General features: G+C 35.0%; 2 protein-coding genes across 2 annotated transcripts; one reads left to right on the top strand and one right to left on the bottom strand.

Moving 5' to 3' along the window:
- Window positions 1-631: 631 nt before the first annotated feature.
- On the bottom strand, window positions 632-2,571 carry LOC106314337. The gene is made up of 2 exons (XM_013752224.1): window positions 2,337-2,571; window positions 632-1,740 (listed from the first exon to the last, which is right to left on the bottom strand). The coding sequence occupies exons 1-2, from the start codon at window positions 2,569-2,571 to the stop codon at window positions 632-634; spliced, it is 1,344 nt and encodes a 447-aa protein (XP_013607678.1).
- A 10,380-nt stretch (window positions 2,572-12,951) lies between these two features.
- Window positions 12,952-13,876, top strand: LOC106316545 (ethylene-responsive transcription factor ERF026-like). Its single transcript, XM_013754444.1, has one exon. It carries the CDS (start codon window positions 13,002-13,004, stop codon window positions 13,746-13,748), a length of 747 nt encoding a protein of 248 aa, XP_013609898.1. The 5' UTR covers window positions 12,952-13,001; the 3' UTR covers window positions 13,749-13,876.
- Window positions 13,877-14,437: the final 561 nt, after the last annotated feature.

Genomic DNA, 14,437 nt, shown 5'->3' with positions numbered 1-14,437 from the left:
GTCAAACAGGTTATTCTGAGAGAGAAAGGAGCGGAATGGGCAAAAAGTGCCTTCAGCTCTATCAGGTCCTCCTTGTTTCTCGCTATTCTCAATAATTTCATTAAAATCCTCCGTTAAAAACCAGGCCTCTCCGAGGTTCTTTGTAGATCTGATATTTCTGACCAGACCGCATGCATTTTCGTGTGATCAGGTTCTCCATACACAAAGGTCGCATGGAATGAGGTTCCTTTATACGAGACCGAGGTGTCGATGAAGTTATTGGTGAAGGAGTTGATGGTGATTTCAACTTCTTTCTTCCATGCCAGGTAGAGGCCTCCTCCTCCAGGTGAGTGCGGTGATACTATATAGTCGTTTTCCATTAGTAGCCAGTCAAGTTCTTTTCTGACTACATCATCGGAGTTTTTTGTTTCCATCAGGAAGAAGATATCCGGGGAGTTAATTCTGTTTATCTCCTTAAGTCGCTGGACTGTAATGGGGTTCCCCAACCCATTACAGTTCCAGCTAACAATGACTAAGGAGCCGGGGGTGGAGGATTGTGAAAATCCTCCCCTTTCTTCGTAATTGATGGGATTATCCTAGTTGGGGGCTGGTTCGAGTTCCCTGAGGCTCCAGCAGTAGCATTCCCATTTTTTCATGGTCTTTGCACCCCACTTGTTCCTGGTATTTGTATTTGGCTTTGGATTCTCCTCTGTTGGGTCTGTCCTGGTGACCTCTGAGTCATAGAGAAAATCATCTTTTTGGAGCTGGCTCCTCTGAAGGTCTTGGGGCTAGTAGTAGCAGGCTTTGATTTTGAGGGAGTAGTTCTTGCTCGCACTCTCCTGGGATGGCAGTCTCTCTCCCCTGTTTGGGTTGAGCCGCTAGCCTGCGGAGCTATGATCGGAGCAGCAGTTGCCTGCAAGTTTGTATTGGGGGAGGGTGGTTGAGCTGGTCCCTTTGCATTCGTAATAGAGATCACAGGTCTGTTGTCAATGGGTGATCGGGAAAAAGGTGAGCTTCTCCTCCGTTTGTTCTTTACTCGACTAGCTCCCTGAGAAGCCTCTTCTATTCTCTGAGATTGAACCTGAGATTGAACCTCATCGTCAGGTTGGGGCTCCTGTTCAGGGAGGGTGAGAGGTGGGCCACTTTGCTCCACGGTGCCAAGTTGTAGAGGTTGGATGGGGTTGGAGGCCGCAATGGCAGAAGCTATTATTATATCCGCTGCTTCTTCCATATGGCCTTGCGCATCGCTAGCATATACTCTCTGCCTTCTTGCTGCAGCTTCAGTTGGATCAGGGCAGCTTAAGTATTGGAGTGTGGCATGGTTTAGTTCCTCTATTACCTCCTCCCGCGTGGGAATGGGTGTTGGCGGAATTAGATCTTGTGGCTCTATTGTGTTCCTTGTAGGCTCTTGAGTCTCCCTGTGAGAGGGGATGATAGACTTCACTCGCCAGTGGTGTTGTTCTCCTTGGGTGAATAGAGAACGCCTGTGAAGGCTCCCATTGGCTTTTGAAGTGGAGTCTCTGATTCTTTCAAAGGGAGGGGAGTAGTACTTGGGGGCGTTTTCGTTATTATTCCTAGTCCTCCATGAGGCTTGGGCGACGCTTTGCCTGTAGACTTTAGCACCACTTGTCTCCGGAGGGGGAGGGTTCCTCGTTTGCCTTGTAGTTACTCTGTTTCCAAAGCTCTTTCCATACCTGTCTACTCTGCTTTGAAAGTCTGTGGAGGTATCGTCTAGCTCCTTTTCTTTAGTGATTGTTCTCCCTGTCGAAGAGTTTGGGAGGTAATTATTTTCATTGTAGTGTACCTCATCATGTCTCTTCGTTTTTGCAATTTGTATGGGTCTGGTTCATAGCGCTTTGGGTCTATCTCTGTAGATGGTAGGATAGGCCCATGGTCTTCTTTTGGGGAAACTGTCACCCCTGTGCCTTCTAGGTTTTGTGGGCAGTCGTTGCTGGAGTGGCAAAGGGAGTAACAGATAGAGCAGTGGTTCTCCAGTCTCTCATAATCCATGGTAATAAGACTCTCTTCCCCTGAGCCAAATTCGATAATTGATTGCTTCACAAGTGGTTTAAAGCCGTCAACTAAGACTCTGGCTCGTGCTGTTGTCTTGGTGAGTTCATGGTTCTCTCGTGAGCCTTGTTCATCACCCACGTTGCAAATCATATCCTCATGCCAGTAATGAAGAGGGATACCCTTGATACGAATCCAGAAGGGTATCTGTGATGGGAAAGAGGACGAGATGATTGGTTCTCATCTTTGGATGATGACCATCCAGTAAGCAAAGTGGTATGGTCTGTTATCTAGCAATCTTCTCAGGTCTTCTTCCCTTTCAAATCTAAATTGGAAGCAGTTATTACCTAGATCTGAACCAACTGCTCTGCCCTGTAGGTGCCATTTTCGAGGTAGGGAGGGGAGGAGCGCCCACATCCTCTGCTCCTTTGGGTTTGTTAGTCTCCCAATCAAGGTAAGAGCATTGTCTTTGATGAGTGCAGAGGTATCTAGGTTCGGGGATTTGATTCTCATTATTGAGGGGCCTGTTGGTGTTGTGAGTTGTCCTTTTCCTTTCTCCGCTGCAGAGAGACGGCGAGCCATCTTTGGTCAGCAGTTGGGGTGACTCGGAAGTGTAGATGTAGAGAGGTTAGCGCGGTGGATCTAAGTGTGACTGAAACGAAAAGTGGGAGTGTCTGGAGGAGTGAGTCGTCGGCTCCGAGAACTAAGGGGTCAGGGAGCTTTGGGTGATCAGAGTATGAGGAAAAATGGATACTTGTTAGCTAGGGATCCGGCGATGGTTTGTGAAGATGAGCTTTGTGGATTTTGCGTTAGGATGAGAAAGATGAACTGAGAAGAAACGGAGCGTGGAGGATCCTTCTTGCGGTAAAAGACTAGGGCTTCCGCTAAGGAGTAGAGGAGAGACCAGGAGGTTGTTACTAAAAGGGGTAAGTAGATGTGATGTTTCTTCTCGGGAGACCGTTGGGTAGTCTCATGTCAACGCTGCATAGAAAATAGTGCCTGGGAGAGTTTCTTCTCACCAGCTCCGCTCTATTTGTATTTTTTGTTATAAACATCCACTATTTATCATTTTTCAAAAGATTTGTGTTTATTAAGTTGCTTTTATGTAATGATTTAGAAACATGCAGGTTATAGGTTTTCCCTGGAATGTTGATTGAGATCAGTATCACTACTATATAAAAGCAACTAATTTTGAGGCTTCTTAGGAGTGCCATATAGGACAAAATATTCTCCACCAATCAAACTGCCACGTCATCGCGAATGTTTAGATGATGGGTCTCGAACTATCCAAACCCATCGAAATAGTCAGCCCATTGTATAACTTATAGCTTCCTTTTCCTTAGCCTACTCGCCTCAGACGTCTCCAGCGCCTCCCAATCTGTTCGTCTACCCAACTTCACCGGTGTAACTCCTACGACTACAACAATGGCACTTCAATGCTCCATTATAACTCATCAAGTGAAGACTTTTTGTACCTCTCCACATCACTCCTCTCAATCAAAGATATCTATGCCTCTTCAAGAAACCATCATTACTCACTCAGTTTAAACACATCACCATATATATACCTCAACCCAACAATCTCTTGCCCAGTTCCTTAAATTCATTCCTAACATCACCGTGCAACCTTTTTCTCCATTTTTCTTTACTCAGGTTTCACCAGGACCCGTAGATTCCAAGATGCTGTTTAGGCGAATCCATTTCTGGGAAGCTGGGAATAATTTGAAAAGGAGGCATCCTTATATATGGGGCTTGAGATGCTGATGATTGATGAAGAAGTATGTGTCGATGTCTCATTCATCATGCTTTTGATTTCCTAACCGTATACCTCTCATAATTTATTTCAAACAGTATACATTATTCATCACTAACAGAGTTGAATTGTTTGTTTCATGTCCTCATTGATGCCATAACGCATGATTGGAACATCTGCTGGCAAGAATGTGCACTTTTACACGAGATTTGCGGATAAAATTATGTCATAGCTATTGTTACCGAATGGGGATAAGATTACTTATAATGTTACTGACGTAACTGACGTGTGTGGCTTCTGCCTGTGTCTGTCATTTCATTTTTTGCCAACTGGATAGTTTAATCAGCCATTGATAGTCTAAGAGCCTCCTTCAGGGACGAACAATGGTACGTTCATCCATTATCTTTCTTCTTCCTCTTCACTCTTAAATCACTGTAAGTTATGATTGTGGAGGTGTGATGTTAAAGACAGTCATGTCTATGTTTCAAGTGCAGGTCGAACCTCTGAGTAGGCTGCAGTAAATCATTTGCATTTTCTTATCGTTTTGTAATTTTTTTTAATGATTTGCTATTTATATAGTCCTTTATAGTATAAAATTACTATTTCATGTCTTCTAACACACTGTTACGAAACTGTATCGAAGCAAGAGATAAACGAGAATGGTAGAAATATACAATGTGTGGTTCAGAGCACAATATATTTAGCTTCAAGTATCTGGAGGTCACCAACAACTGGAACATGTCCAAATTTTGATACTGGAAATGAGAATGGAGATAATTGGGGCAGTGGCGGATGGGAGAACGAGAGAGCCGAAGAAGGAATTAAAAAATAAGGTACAAGCTTCATTTGATAAACACAATCTTTGCATTGGCTGATGGAACAAGCTTATTTGTCGTGTGCTTACTGGAATCTAACGGCTAGGTGCGTTCCGGTTTGGTTTTGAACATGTGTCAGAGATTGAAATGACCACTTTTTATTAATCGAACTTGAGAAAAATCCGCAAAACAAGGTAAATGATTCAGTTTTATTTCTAGCCAATAAAAATATGATTTCTGGAGGAGCTTATTGGGCTTCTAATCAGCCATATATGAAAACTGGAAAGGAGAAAGAAGTATCGTATCTTACAATCTGTTTAGTTATCGATTCAGAATACTGAAAATATATGGGATGCATAACTATTTTTCTGCAGCCTTTGAAATGAAGAGTTTTGACTGTTGATGGTTACTCTGAGTTTGGTTAATCTATGATATATGGATTTACTAAATGTACTTTACTTAACCTGATATTGGTTTCTTTATTACATCTTACTGAAAACATATTCATACATTTTATATCGGTGTTTTGTTATGCAAAGTTGAAGCCTGTATATGATACTACATTTGTTTAGCTTAAAGGAAGTGCATTATGATATTGTTTACTTTACAGTCAGGAAAAGGAAGTGCAACCAGACAACCTCAAAGGAGATGGGGAACGGCTAATGCAGAGGTGGATGAATGGGTGAAGACTACAGTTATAACTTCATTAACAAATTGATGTTGAGCTTTTTGTTATCACATACAAGTTGGGAACGTCCAATTGACGGTATGGTGAAGTGCAACTATGATACTGCTTCCAATACTAACGATGGATGTGTTTTACGTGATCGTCTTGACTGGGGGTCATCTCTTTTAGGGATGGCATGACCGAATTTAGAGGCAGAAGCAATGGTACCAAGCGCATGCTTATGAGATCATGGATGTAAGCAACAATACCAAATGGTGGGCCTCGAAAAATAGTTTACAGAATTCATTTGTCTTGCTTTTTGTTCTCTCAATCACATAGGACATGATAGCATATCTGCACCATATCTGCACCACATAATTTTTTCAAATTATCATCTATCATAAATCAAGTTAACAAAACAAATCGATGGGCCATATAGACCTATTAGTTTTCAGCCGTAATAGTATTATAATTTTTTTTTATTTTTAAATTATGTATTGTAAATTATAAGATAGGAAATTAAACATGGCTGATTTGAATATAAGTATTAAAACTAAAGTTTCGTTTAATAATATTAGAAATTTGAATGTCTATCAGTATTTAAGTTTTATATTCTAATATTTTTAACATTATTTTTATAATATATTTTTGTCAACAATCACAAACCATTTGACATCTTTAATCTTGAATGAGACCATCTTCTCTTTTTTTTTGGACAAATAGACCATCTTCTCTTCATTTCCATGTTGTTACGAGTTTAATCTTGCAAAATTCACCTATATCAAATGACGTACACTTCTTCTATGGCGAAGCTGTTACTGTTACTATTAACTACATGGAATTGATTTAGTGAAAAAACTAATGGAATCATTAATTTGATTTGTCACAAAAAGTCAGTGCATCTGATAGTTTTTGAAATTCAAATAATATACAAACATATGAAATAAATTACTCTAAATTGTTATAAAATAAATAGTAACGTGTTAACTAAAAGATAACTTAAATTATATCCCCAAACTAAAACTGGATATTTACTCTCAAAATTTTAGTTATACAATTAATTAAAAATAAATCAAACTATTAAATTAAAACAGTTTGTTTTATGGGCTAAAGAGGAGTAACAATTTTGGAACAAAAGAAAAATCAGGTTATTGTTTATTTTAATATTTGATGACTACAAGTGTTTTGGATAAAAAAAAGTTCAAATACTATTACAATAATATTTTTCATATATTAAAATAGTGTACAGATTAATAATTAACACCACTTTAAATAAGAACTTATTAGAAAAAGTTACAAAAATCTAATATAAGACAAAATGATAAAGAACAATGTGAAGTTCTTCAATTCAAGAAATCGCAATGAAAAAAATTAAAGTTATCATCTGTTTTATTATTTTTTACATTATATGATTTATAAAAGAAATACTGTAAAAATTCTAAATATAAAAATACTATAAAATTTTATAATACACAAAATCCGCGCGTAGCGCGGACAAAAGTATCTAGTGACCTTAACACATATATTGAAAAAAGTGAATTAGATACGTCTAACCAGGAAGAAACCAAAGTGAACCAACGGCGGTTGGTCTAGTTGCATTTGAGAAATAACTCTAATACGGTGAATTCTCAGTTCGATTGTAGTTGATTACCGGAGAATTTATGAATGTTGGAATCGCTGAGATCCATAGATTAGTCGGTTGACTTTGGTCGCCGTACACTGTGGCTAATTTCAAAAAGAAGAAAAAAGTGTTTACATGGACAAAAACGCGGGGTCTAGTTATAGATGTTCCATCGAATGGTGATTGAGATCAAGGGTTTGAATGGTAACCAAGGGAACGAAAAGGAACACTATATTCCTTAACGTTTCTCAAAAATGTTACCATTCATGAGAAATATTTTTTCCTCTTCATTCCTCATCATTCCCTTTTTTGTAGAGAATTATAATGCAAATTTGTTCCTTGTTAATTTTGATAAGGAACTCTCATTCCTCATCATTCCCAAATTTTTATTCCTATTCATTCTTTTCCTATTCATTCCTAATGTTCCTCGATGGTTACCAGTCACACCCCAAATGGTCAATATGACATATATATATATATATATAATTTTCTTATCTTTCAACGGTTTGATTACTTTTGAATGACAACATCAGTTTATAATTAACAAATTCGATTTACATACAATAGCGATTATTTATATATATATACATATAACGAATTAACCACTATGCCAATTTTGAGTTGATTATTAGTAGCGAACTTGCAAAAAATAAAAGGAAAAAAAAAAATATATATATATATATATATAACTGAGAAATAATCGATGGTAACTGATAAAGTGTGTATATTTAGTAAAACTTTATAGCCAACATAAAATAATTATATACGACGGCAGCTACAACAATCAAAAACTCACAAGAATCGTCGAAAAGAAAATAACAAAGTTTAATTATACATGGGTTGGGAGGTGTAATGGTAGACGAATTCTGTTGAGATAAAAAGTCCGGATTTGAAGCAATTTTATGATACTAAATATGTATGGGCTAAACGACATGTGTCTAAATTAGTAGTGTTCAATCCGGATATAGGTTCGGTTTAGGTTCGGATTTTTTTTGGCTTTCGGTATTTCGGTTAGTAAGATATAACTACCATTCTAAATCCATATTTACTTCGGTTCGGTTCGGTTTATATACCATCGGTTTTCGGTTTATTCAGTTTTATACCAAAAAACATAATTATTTAGTTTAAGATCATATAAAATAAATTTTAGAGTCATATTGTCAACACAGTCATTTATTAAAAATATATTACATGTTGAGATAAATGAACAAAAACGTAAAAATGCTTCTACCATCAAATAAAATCATCAAATCTATAATTAAAATCAGAGCCTGAAATTTTGAAAATAAAAATATGAAACAAAACAGAAACATGAAAGAAAAGTTTGTCCACTCTTCCATATTTAGTGTTCATTAAAATCATGCTTTTTCGATTGAACACTTTTTCGATTGAACACGAAACTCTGTTTGTTTATAGATAAAAAAAATTGTGAAAATTTTCCATTAATTATTTTCCATCAAATTTATCATCTTCATATTAATTTAGTGAATACTAAAATAAAGCAAAAAGATAAAAAAAAAAAAAGACTTAGAAAATAAGATGTCTGAATTACGATGTATTGTTATTTAATTATAGTTCAAGTGTTTTATAAATTATATAAGGTTCTTTATTACTATAACATTATGGTAATAGTTATTAACACAAATTTAACTTATATAACAAATTTATTTTCATGTATTGTTATAAAATAGATACATATTTACATGTTTCTACTTTTAATCGGTTTTGTCGGTTTATTCGGTTTAATCGGTTATATACCAAACCATATCTAAATTCTACGGTTTTTATAAAATTATATCCATTCAGTTTATATGATATATACCAAAACCAAACCATATTGTCTATTTTGATTCGGTTCGGTACGGTTCGATTTTACCATATGAACTGTCCTAGTCTAAATCCTATTACGAGAAACCGAATTTGTTTGACGCTGGTGGATAGACACCCAAAAGACTAATTAGTTGGAATTTGGTCCGTTGTATATTCGCGATTATAAAATAAATATAAAAAATAAAAGATTTAATTCCTTTTTGATAAAACTGCAATAGAATTAAAACAACCACATATTCATTGGAAAGAGAAAAAAAGTTTGTGGCTTGCGACAGAGAAAAACACCACCATGTGAGTTGTTCAAAGTGATGGCTTCTGCGCACCTGATTTTTCTTTAACATCGTGAATGCATTTTCTTAAAACAAAGAATTAACATGAAAAACGTCTCCTAGCTTACCTTTAAGTTTTCATAAAAGCTCTAACCAGCCAAAATGGTATGACATTCGCTTGATAACGTTTATTTCGTTATATTTTACTATAAAATAAAAAAATCTCTATAATAGAGATAGAGCTTGCTCCAATATAGTAATCTTTAAAATATAGAGTAAAAATAAAAATTGATATTTCTTTCCCTAAATATAGAAAAATAGAATTTATATTTTGGAGGAATAAATAGCAATAAGTTAAAGTGAAATTGACGCTAAATGTTATTGTAATCAAAAATAGCAATGAGTTGAAAATACTTTTACCATGTACCTATAAGTGTTGGAATCCATATTCATAAGAAGAGATAATTTGGTTGACAAAAAAAAAAGTTAATTTAAAATATTTTAAACATCGTTTAGAAAATTTTGAACCCAAAACCTTTAGACATTCACGAAAACATAAACACTAATTCCATTGGGAACATTTTTTGGATTTTTTTGGACATTGGGAACATATGTTTTCCTATAGATACTAGTAATTATAATTAAGACTGTAATAGAACCTAAATAATAAATCATGTGATTGTGATTCATATTCTATTGCAGACTTTGTAATCCAGTTTACGTGTAATCCTGTTACTACTGTTTGTAAGCTTAGTTTGATCCAAATCCGACCCATTTCCTTTATGTACAGGGCCGTCTAGAATTATTTACGGACCCTGTTCAAAAAAAATATTAATTATATATTTAACGATGTGATGGAGTAGTTTTAAAAAAATTATATAGCTTTATTTATATATATTTGACGTTTTTTGAAATTATAAACTCTAAATTTAGTATATATGTAAAAGTTTAAAGTTTTATATCATAACTTATATATTTATTTACAAATTCTTAAAAAAAATTTTATTTTTTATTCGGATTCTGTTCGAGTGCTCCACTTGCACGTGCTGTTAGACTGCCATGTTTATGTATGTGATCCGATTGGAAGAACTACAGTTTTATGAGCGTGATCTTTTTTTTTCCACATTTGATAGGCATATACTATTTTAGTATCCTCTTAGAGCTCACAAAGGGAAAAGAAAACATTTATTGTTGTTTGGTTATACCGCTACAAAGATGTTGAAACATAACGTTGTGTGTGATTAAACGATTTTAACCGCGTACCACTCACCTCAAAGTATATTTCATTTCACATGTCCAGTTTTCCAATTTTATTAATCATAAATAATGTCTTTATCTTAGGCCTCACTGTTGTAACCAGAGCGGTTGCGGACGTTTACGGATGCGGATGGTTGCAGTTCTAAGTGTTATTAAGAGATTTGTACAATTGGTACAACGGTTAGAAACTAGTGTGTTTACGGGATAACACATCAGTGGTAAATAATTAATTAACAATATTAACATTTTATATAATTACAAAAATATTAACAATCATATTACTGTAATAAATATAAAAATTATATTTATAAAACTATACTATTAATTTTTTTAAAAAAATTATAGAAAATATTTTGTTTTAAAATTTTAATATAAATTAAAATATAATATTTTTTTTAGTATTTCAAATAATTTCAGTTTTAAAATTCAACTGAACATTTTTATTATTATATTTAATTATCTTCTTTAAAAAAATAAGAAATGTTACCTCACGCAACCACAAACGCTAATTGAACTCAGCTTTTGAATTTAAGAGGTCCATTATGGTTTGAAGCGGTTTATAACATTTTCTGTGATTGTTACACAACGCCAAAAACCGCAAAAAAATACGATTGTAGGTGGTAGCGGGAAAACCAGTCATGTCCTAATCATTCGTCTAATCGAACTATCAGTGTCGTGCGAACAGATACATGAGCCTGAGGCGAAATTATATTTTTTGTTTATATAATTTTATGTGTATTATATTAAAAATAAAATAATTCAAAATAACTTATTTTGCCATATGGATTAAAAATTAGAAAATAAAAATGATACACAAAGTTTAGAATGTAAATTTGTTGATAAATTTATTTTGGTTCTTTAATATTTTTTGCCAAATTATCATAGTATATAAAATGTGTAAAAAAATGTGATGTACAATATTAAATTAGTAACATAAAAATGAAGGTTAAAGTTGTGTGTTAAAATGATGATACTTTTAAGAATATTAAAGTCTCTAGAACTTAGTTACTATATAATACTTTTACATATTTTTTCATTTACTTATATTCAGAAAATGATACAAATATAAATAAATATATATATATATATATATATATATAACCAGATAATAATAGATAAAACCTTAAAAGTCAACAAAAGTTGTTTCAATTTTTAGTTTTGTGATTTTTTCAGCAAATTATCCTAATTTTCATGGGTTAGAACTTAGAAGTGATGATTTTATAAAATAATTAAAGTCCCTAGGGTTTTAACTAAAACAGATTCTAACAAAAAAAAAATTCAAATAAAAAAGGAATCTGAAATCTGGTAAAAATCTAATTAATATTTACTAGGTACAAAAAAAAAATGATTATGGCCCCAAAATTTTTACATTATTAAGGGATCCTAGGCGAATGCTTTTTTCACTTCAAGGTGAGCACGGCTCTGCGAACTATACACAATCATAAAATCAAATAAATACCAAATTACTTAATAAATAAATTTAAAAATGCGTTTAAATTATCACCGAAATCAGATCAAAAAGTCAAATAAAACCAAAATGATCGAGATGATCCCAAATGCTTAGGTATAATAACCGATCTTAAGCAAAAACAAATTGTATTATAACCAGAGAAGTAAAAAAGAAGTTATGAAGTGAAACCAGGATTAATATCTCAGAAACCACTACATCTATAGCCCTGTTCGTTTGGTTGCCGCAGGTTTCAGCGTCAGCGACAGCGTCAATGAAGACAGTTGTTGTTCGTTTCGCAGACTCTGACGCTGACGCTGCCGCTGATGCTGCCGCATATTATATCACGACCGCAGATTTTATCGGCGTCAGCCGCAGGATGCGGCGTTCGGACGCGGCGTCAGATGCAGCTTCCTGCGTCAACGAATCAAACAAGAGTTGACGCAAAATGTTGACGCTGCCGCTGCCGCCGGTACCTGCGGCAACCAAACGAACAGTCCTTATGTATATCACACGAGGAAATAGAAGACTGTAATAGAATATGATTCACAATCGCATGATTTATTTAGGTTCTAAATGGTAAAAATGGAATAAAATTGTTGAAATAAAAACTTTTGGGATTGAAGTACAGTTAAACACTTTTCTCAAATATACTGACCCAATGAAAATAATTGGCTAATAGGCCTCAATCTAGGATCCAGAATAAAAGTTCTCTAAGCCCATATAGTTTCTTTTCAAGTCAATTCCTTATAGAATCATCGCAAGTATAAAACTTAATGTCTATAAAATCATATCTCTTACATCCGTATATCCATAAAATATTTATGAACATGAAAATATATATTATTCTCATCATCGCAAGTATAAAACTTAATGTCTATAAAATCGTATCTCTTACATCCGTATATCCATAAAATATTTATGAACATGAAAATATACATTATTCTCTCTCATTTTCAGTGAAAGTCAGATTCTTCGTCACTCAACAATGAATTTTTTTTTCTAAACACTTTCGGATTTGGTCTTTTTTTTTTTTTTTTTTTTAAGGTTTGGTCAAAAATGATCCCATCACCTCATCATATACATGTCGACATGTCGACATGTCGATACTGATACTATACAAAAAAACTCTGAATCTGGAAGGAATAATAAAGGAAAATATATATTTTTGTTATTGTTTTACAGTTAAAAATAACCCCACCAAACACAAACAAAACACACTTTAGGGAAACCCCACGCAATAGCCACGCACTTTCATCTCATATTTAAAAACCTTAATTTCTTTCACAAAAACCCTAAGGTCCCGTTTCTTACTATCTTTCTCTATATACTAATATACACACATTTATATATATGGCTGACCCTAAAGATCCTTTCACTGAACCTAAACCTATAAGCCAAGCTTCTTCATCGTCAGTTACTATTGTCCCAGCTCACACGTGCGGTTACAGTCTCTCAGAGTCATCCACGTGTGAACACTCTTGTCCACTTGCTACTGTCTCTTTTGCGGCTGCTTCTTCTACTACAAGTAGTAACGATAATGTCATCTTAATGGCCACTACCGAGGCCGGCCCTACCCCTCGCCGGAAAAAGCATCCGATTTATCGTGGGATCCGTTGCCGGAGCGGCAAATGGGTCTCCGAGATCCGAGAGCCTAAGAAGACGACACGTGTCTGGCTCGGGACTTATACGACCCCTGAGATGGCTGCCGCCGCCTACGACGTGGCGGCTTTAGCTCTTAAAGGCCGAGAAGCCGTCTTAAACTTCCCGGAGTCTGTCGGGAGTTACCCTCTTCCGGTATCCTCCTCCGCAGCTCATATCCGAATGGCTGCGGCTACGGCGGCTGCTACGGTTGGCGCTGAGGCTGCAGCTGCGGCTGCCAATGCGGCTGTGAAGGGACGTGAAAAAGAGGTTGAGGAAGTTGCCGAGGTGGTGGGATCTTCAGCTATGGAATTTGTGGATGAAGAAGAGCTATTGAACATGCATGGTTTGCTAGAGGAGATGGCGAAGGGGATGATGGTGGCTCCGCCGTGGATAGGGTCTCCTCCGTCCGATGATTCGCCGGAGAATTCCCAGGAAGAGAGTCTCTGGAGTTACTGATTTAATTTTGTATTGTATGCTTTGTTGACTTTTATGCGAATCATAAGTGTTCTTTTATCCTAATGATGATCACTTATCTGAGATGCTTAATTTTGTTAAATAAATCGTATGTTTTTCTCACTTTTCAATATTCAAGAAGATAATGATCAACAATCAGTAACATTTGTATGTTTGGAGTGTTCTTGAATTATGGGATTAGGGTTTTTATTAGCTTATCTAGCCATTGCCTTTTGTAGTTGTCTGTTATGGAGTGTTCTTATGTTTTGACGTTAATTTATGACACTTTCATGAATATCTGTATTTTGTTATACTAGTTTTCATTAATTTATTTAAAAGAAATGGTACAAAATGAATTTCATCTAAGAATCTTTGAGACTAGTTAGAGAAAGGCAATCTGTAAAGATAGGGATCCTATTCAGGCCGCGCCGAGAGCTTAAGTCGGGAGCAGAAGCAAGTATATGTTCATTGTACCAGACTACCAGTTACAAAACATATTAACGGATTTAAATTTTTTTTCTTTTCCTTTCTAAATATCAAATTATATAGAGAAAAAGACTAGGATAGCACAAAATTTTTTTTTGTCACAAATATAACTTATAAGAATAAAAATGACCAAAATATCACTTAATGTTTTATCAAAAGAGATAAATATACACTTATACCCAATGGTAAATTAATTTAGACATTAG

This window comes from Brassica oleracea, chromosome C9, assembly GCF_000695525.1.
Source record: "Brassica oleracea var. oleracea cultivar TO1000 chromosome C9, BOL, whole genome shotgun sequence".
Lineage (NCBI taxonomy): Eukaryota > Viridiplantae > Streptophyta > Magnoliopsida > Brassicales > Brassicaceae > Brassica > Brassica oleracea.
Note: the sequence above shows the minus strand (reverse complement) of the source record. Positions and strands in the feature narration are given on the sequence as shown.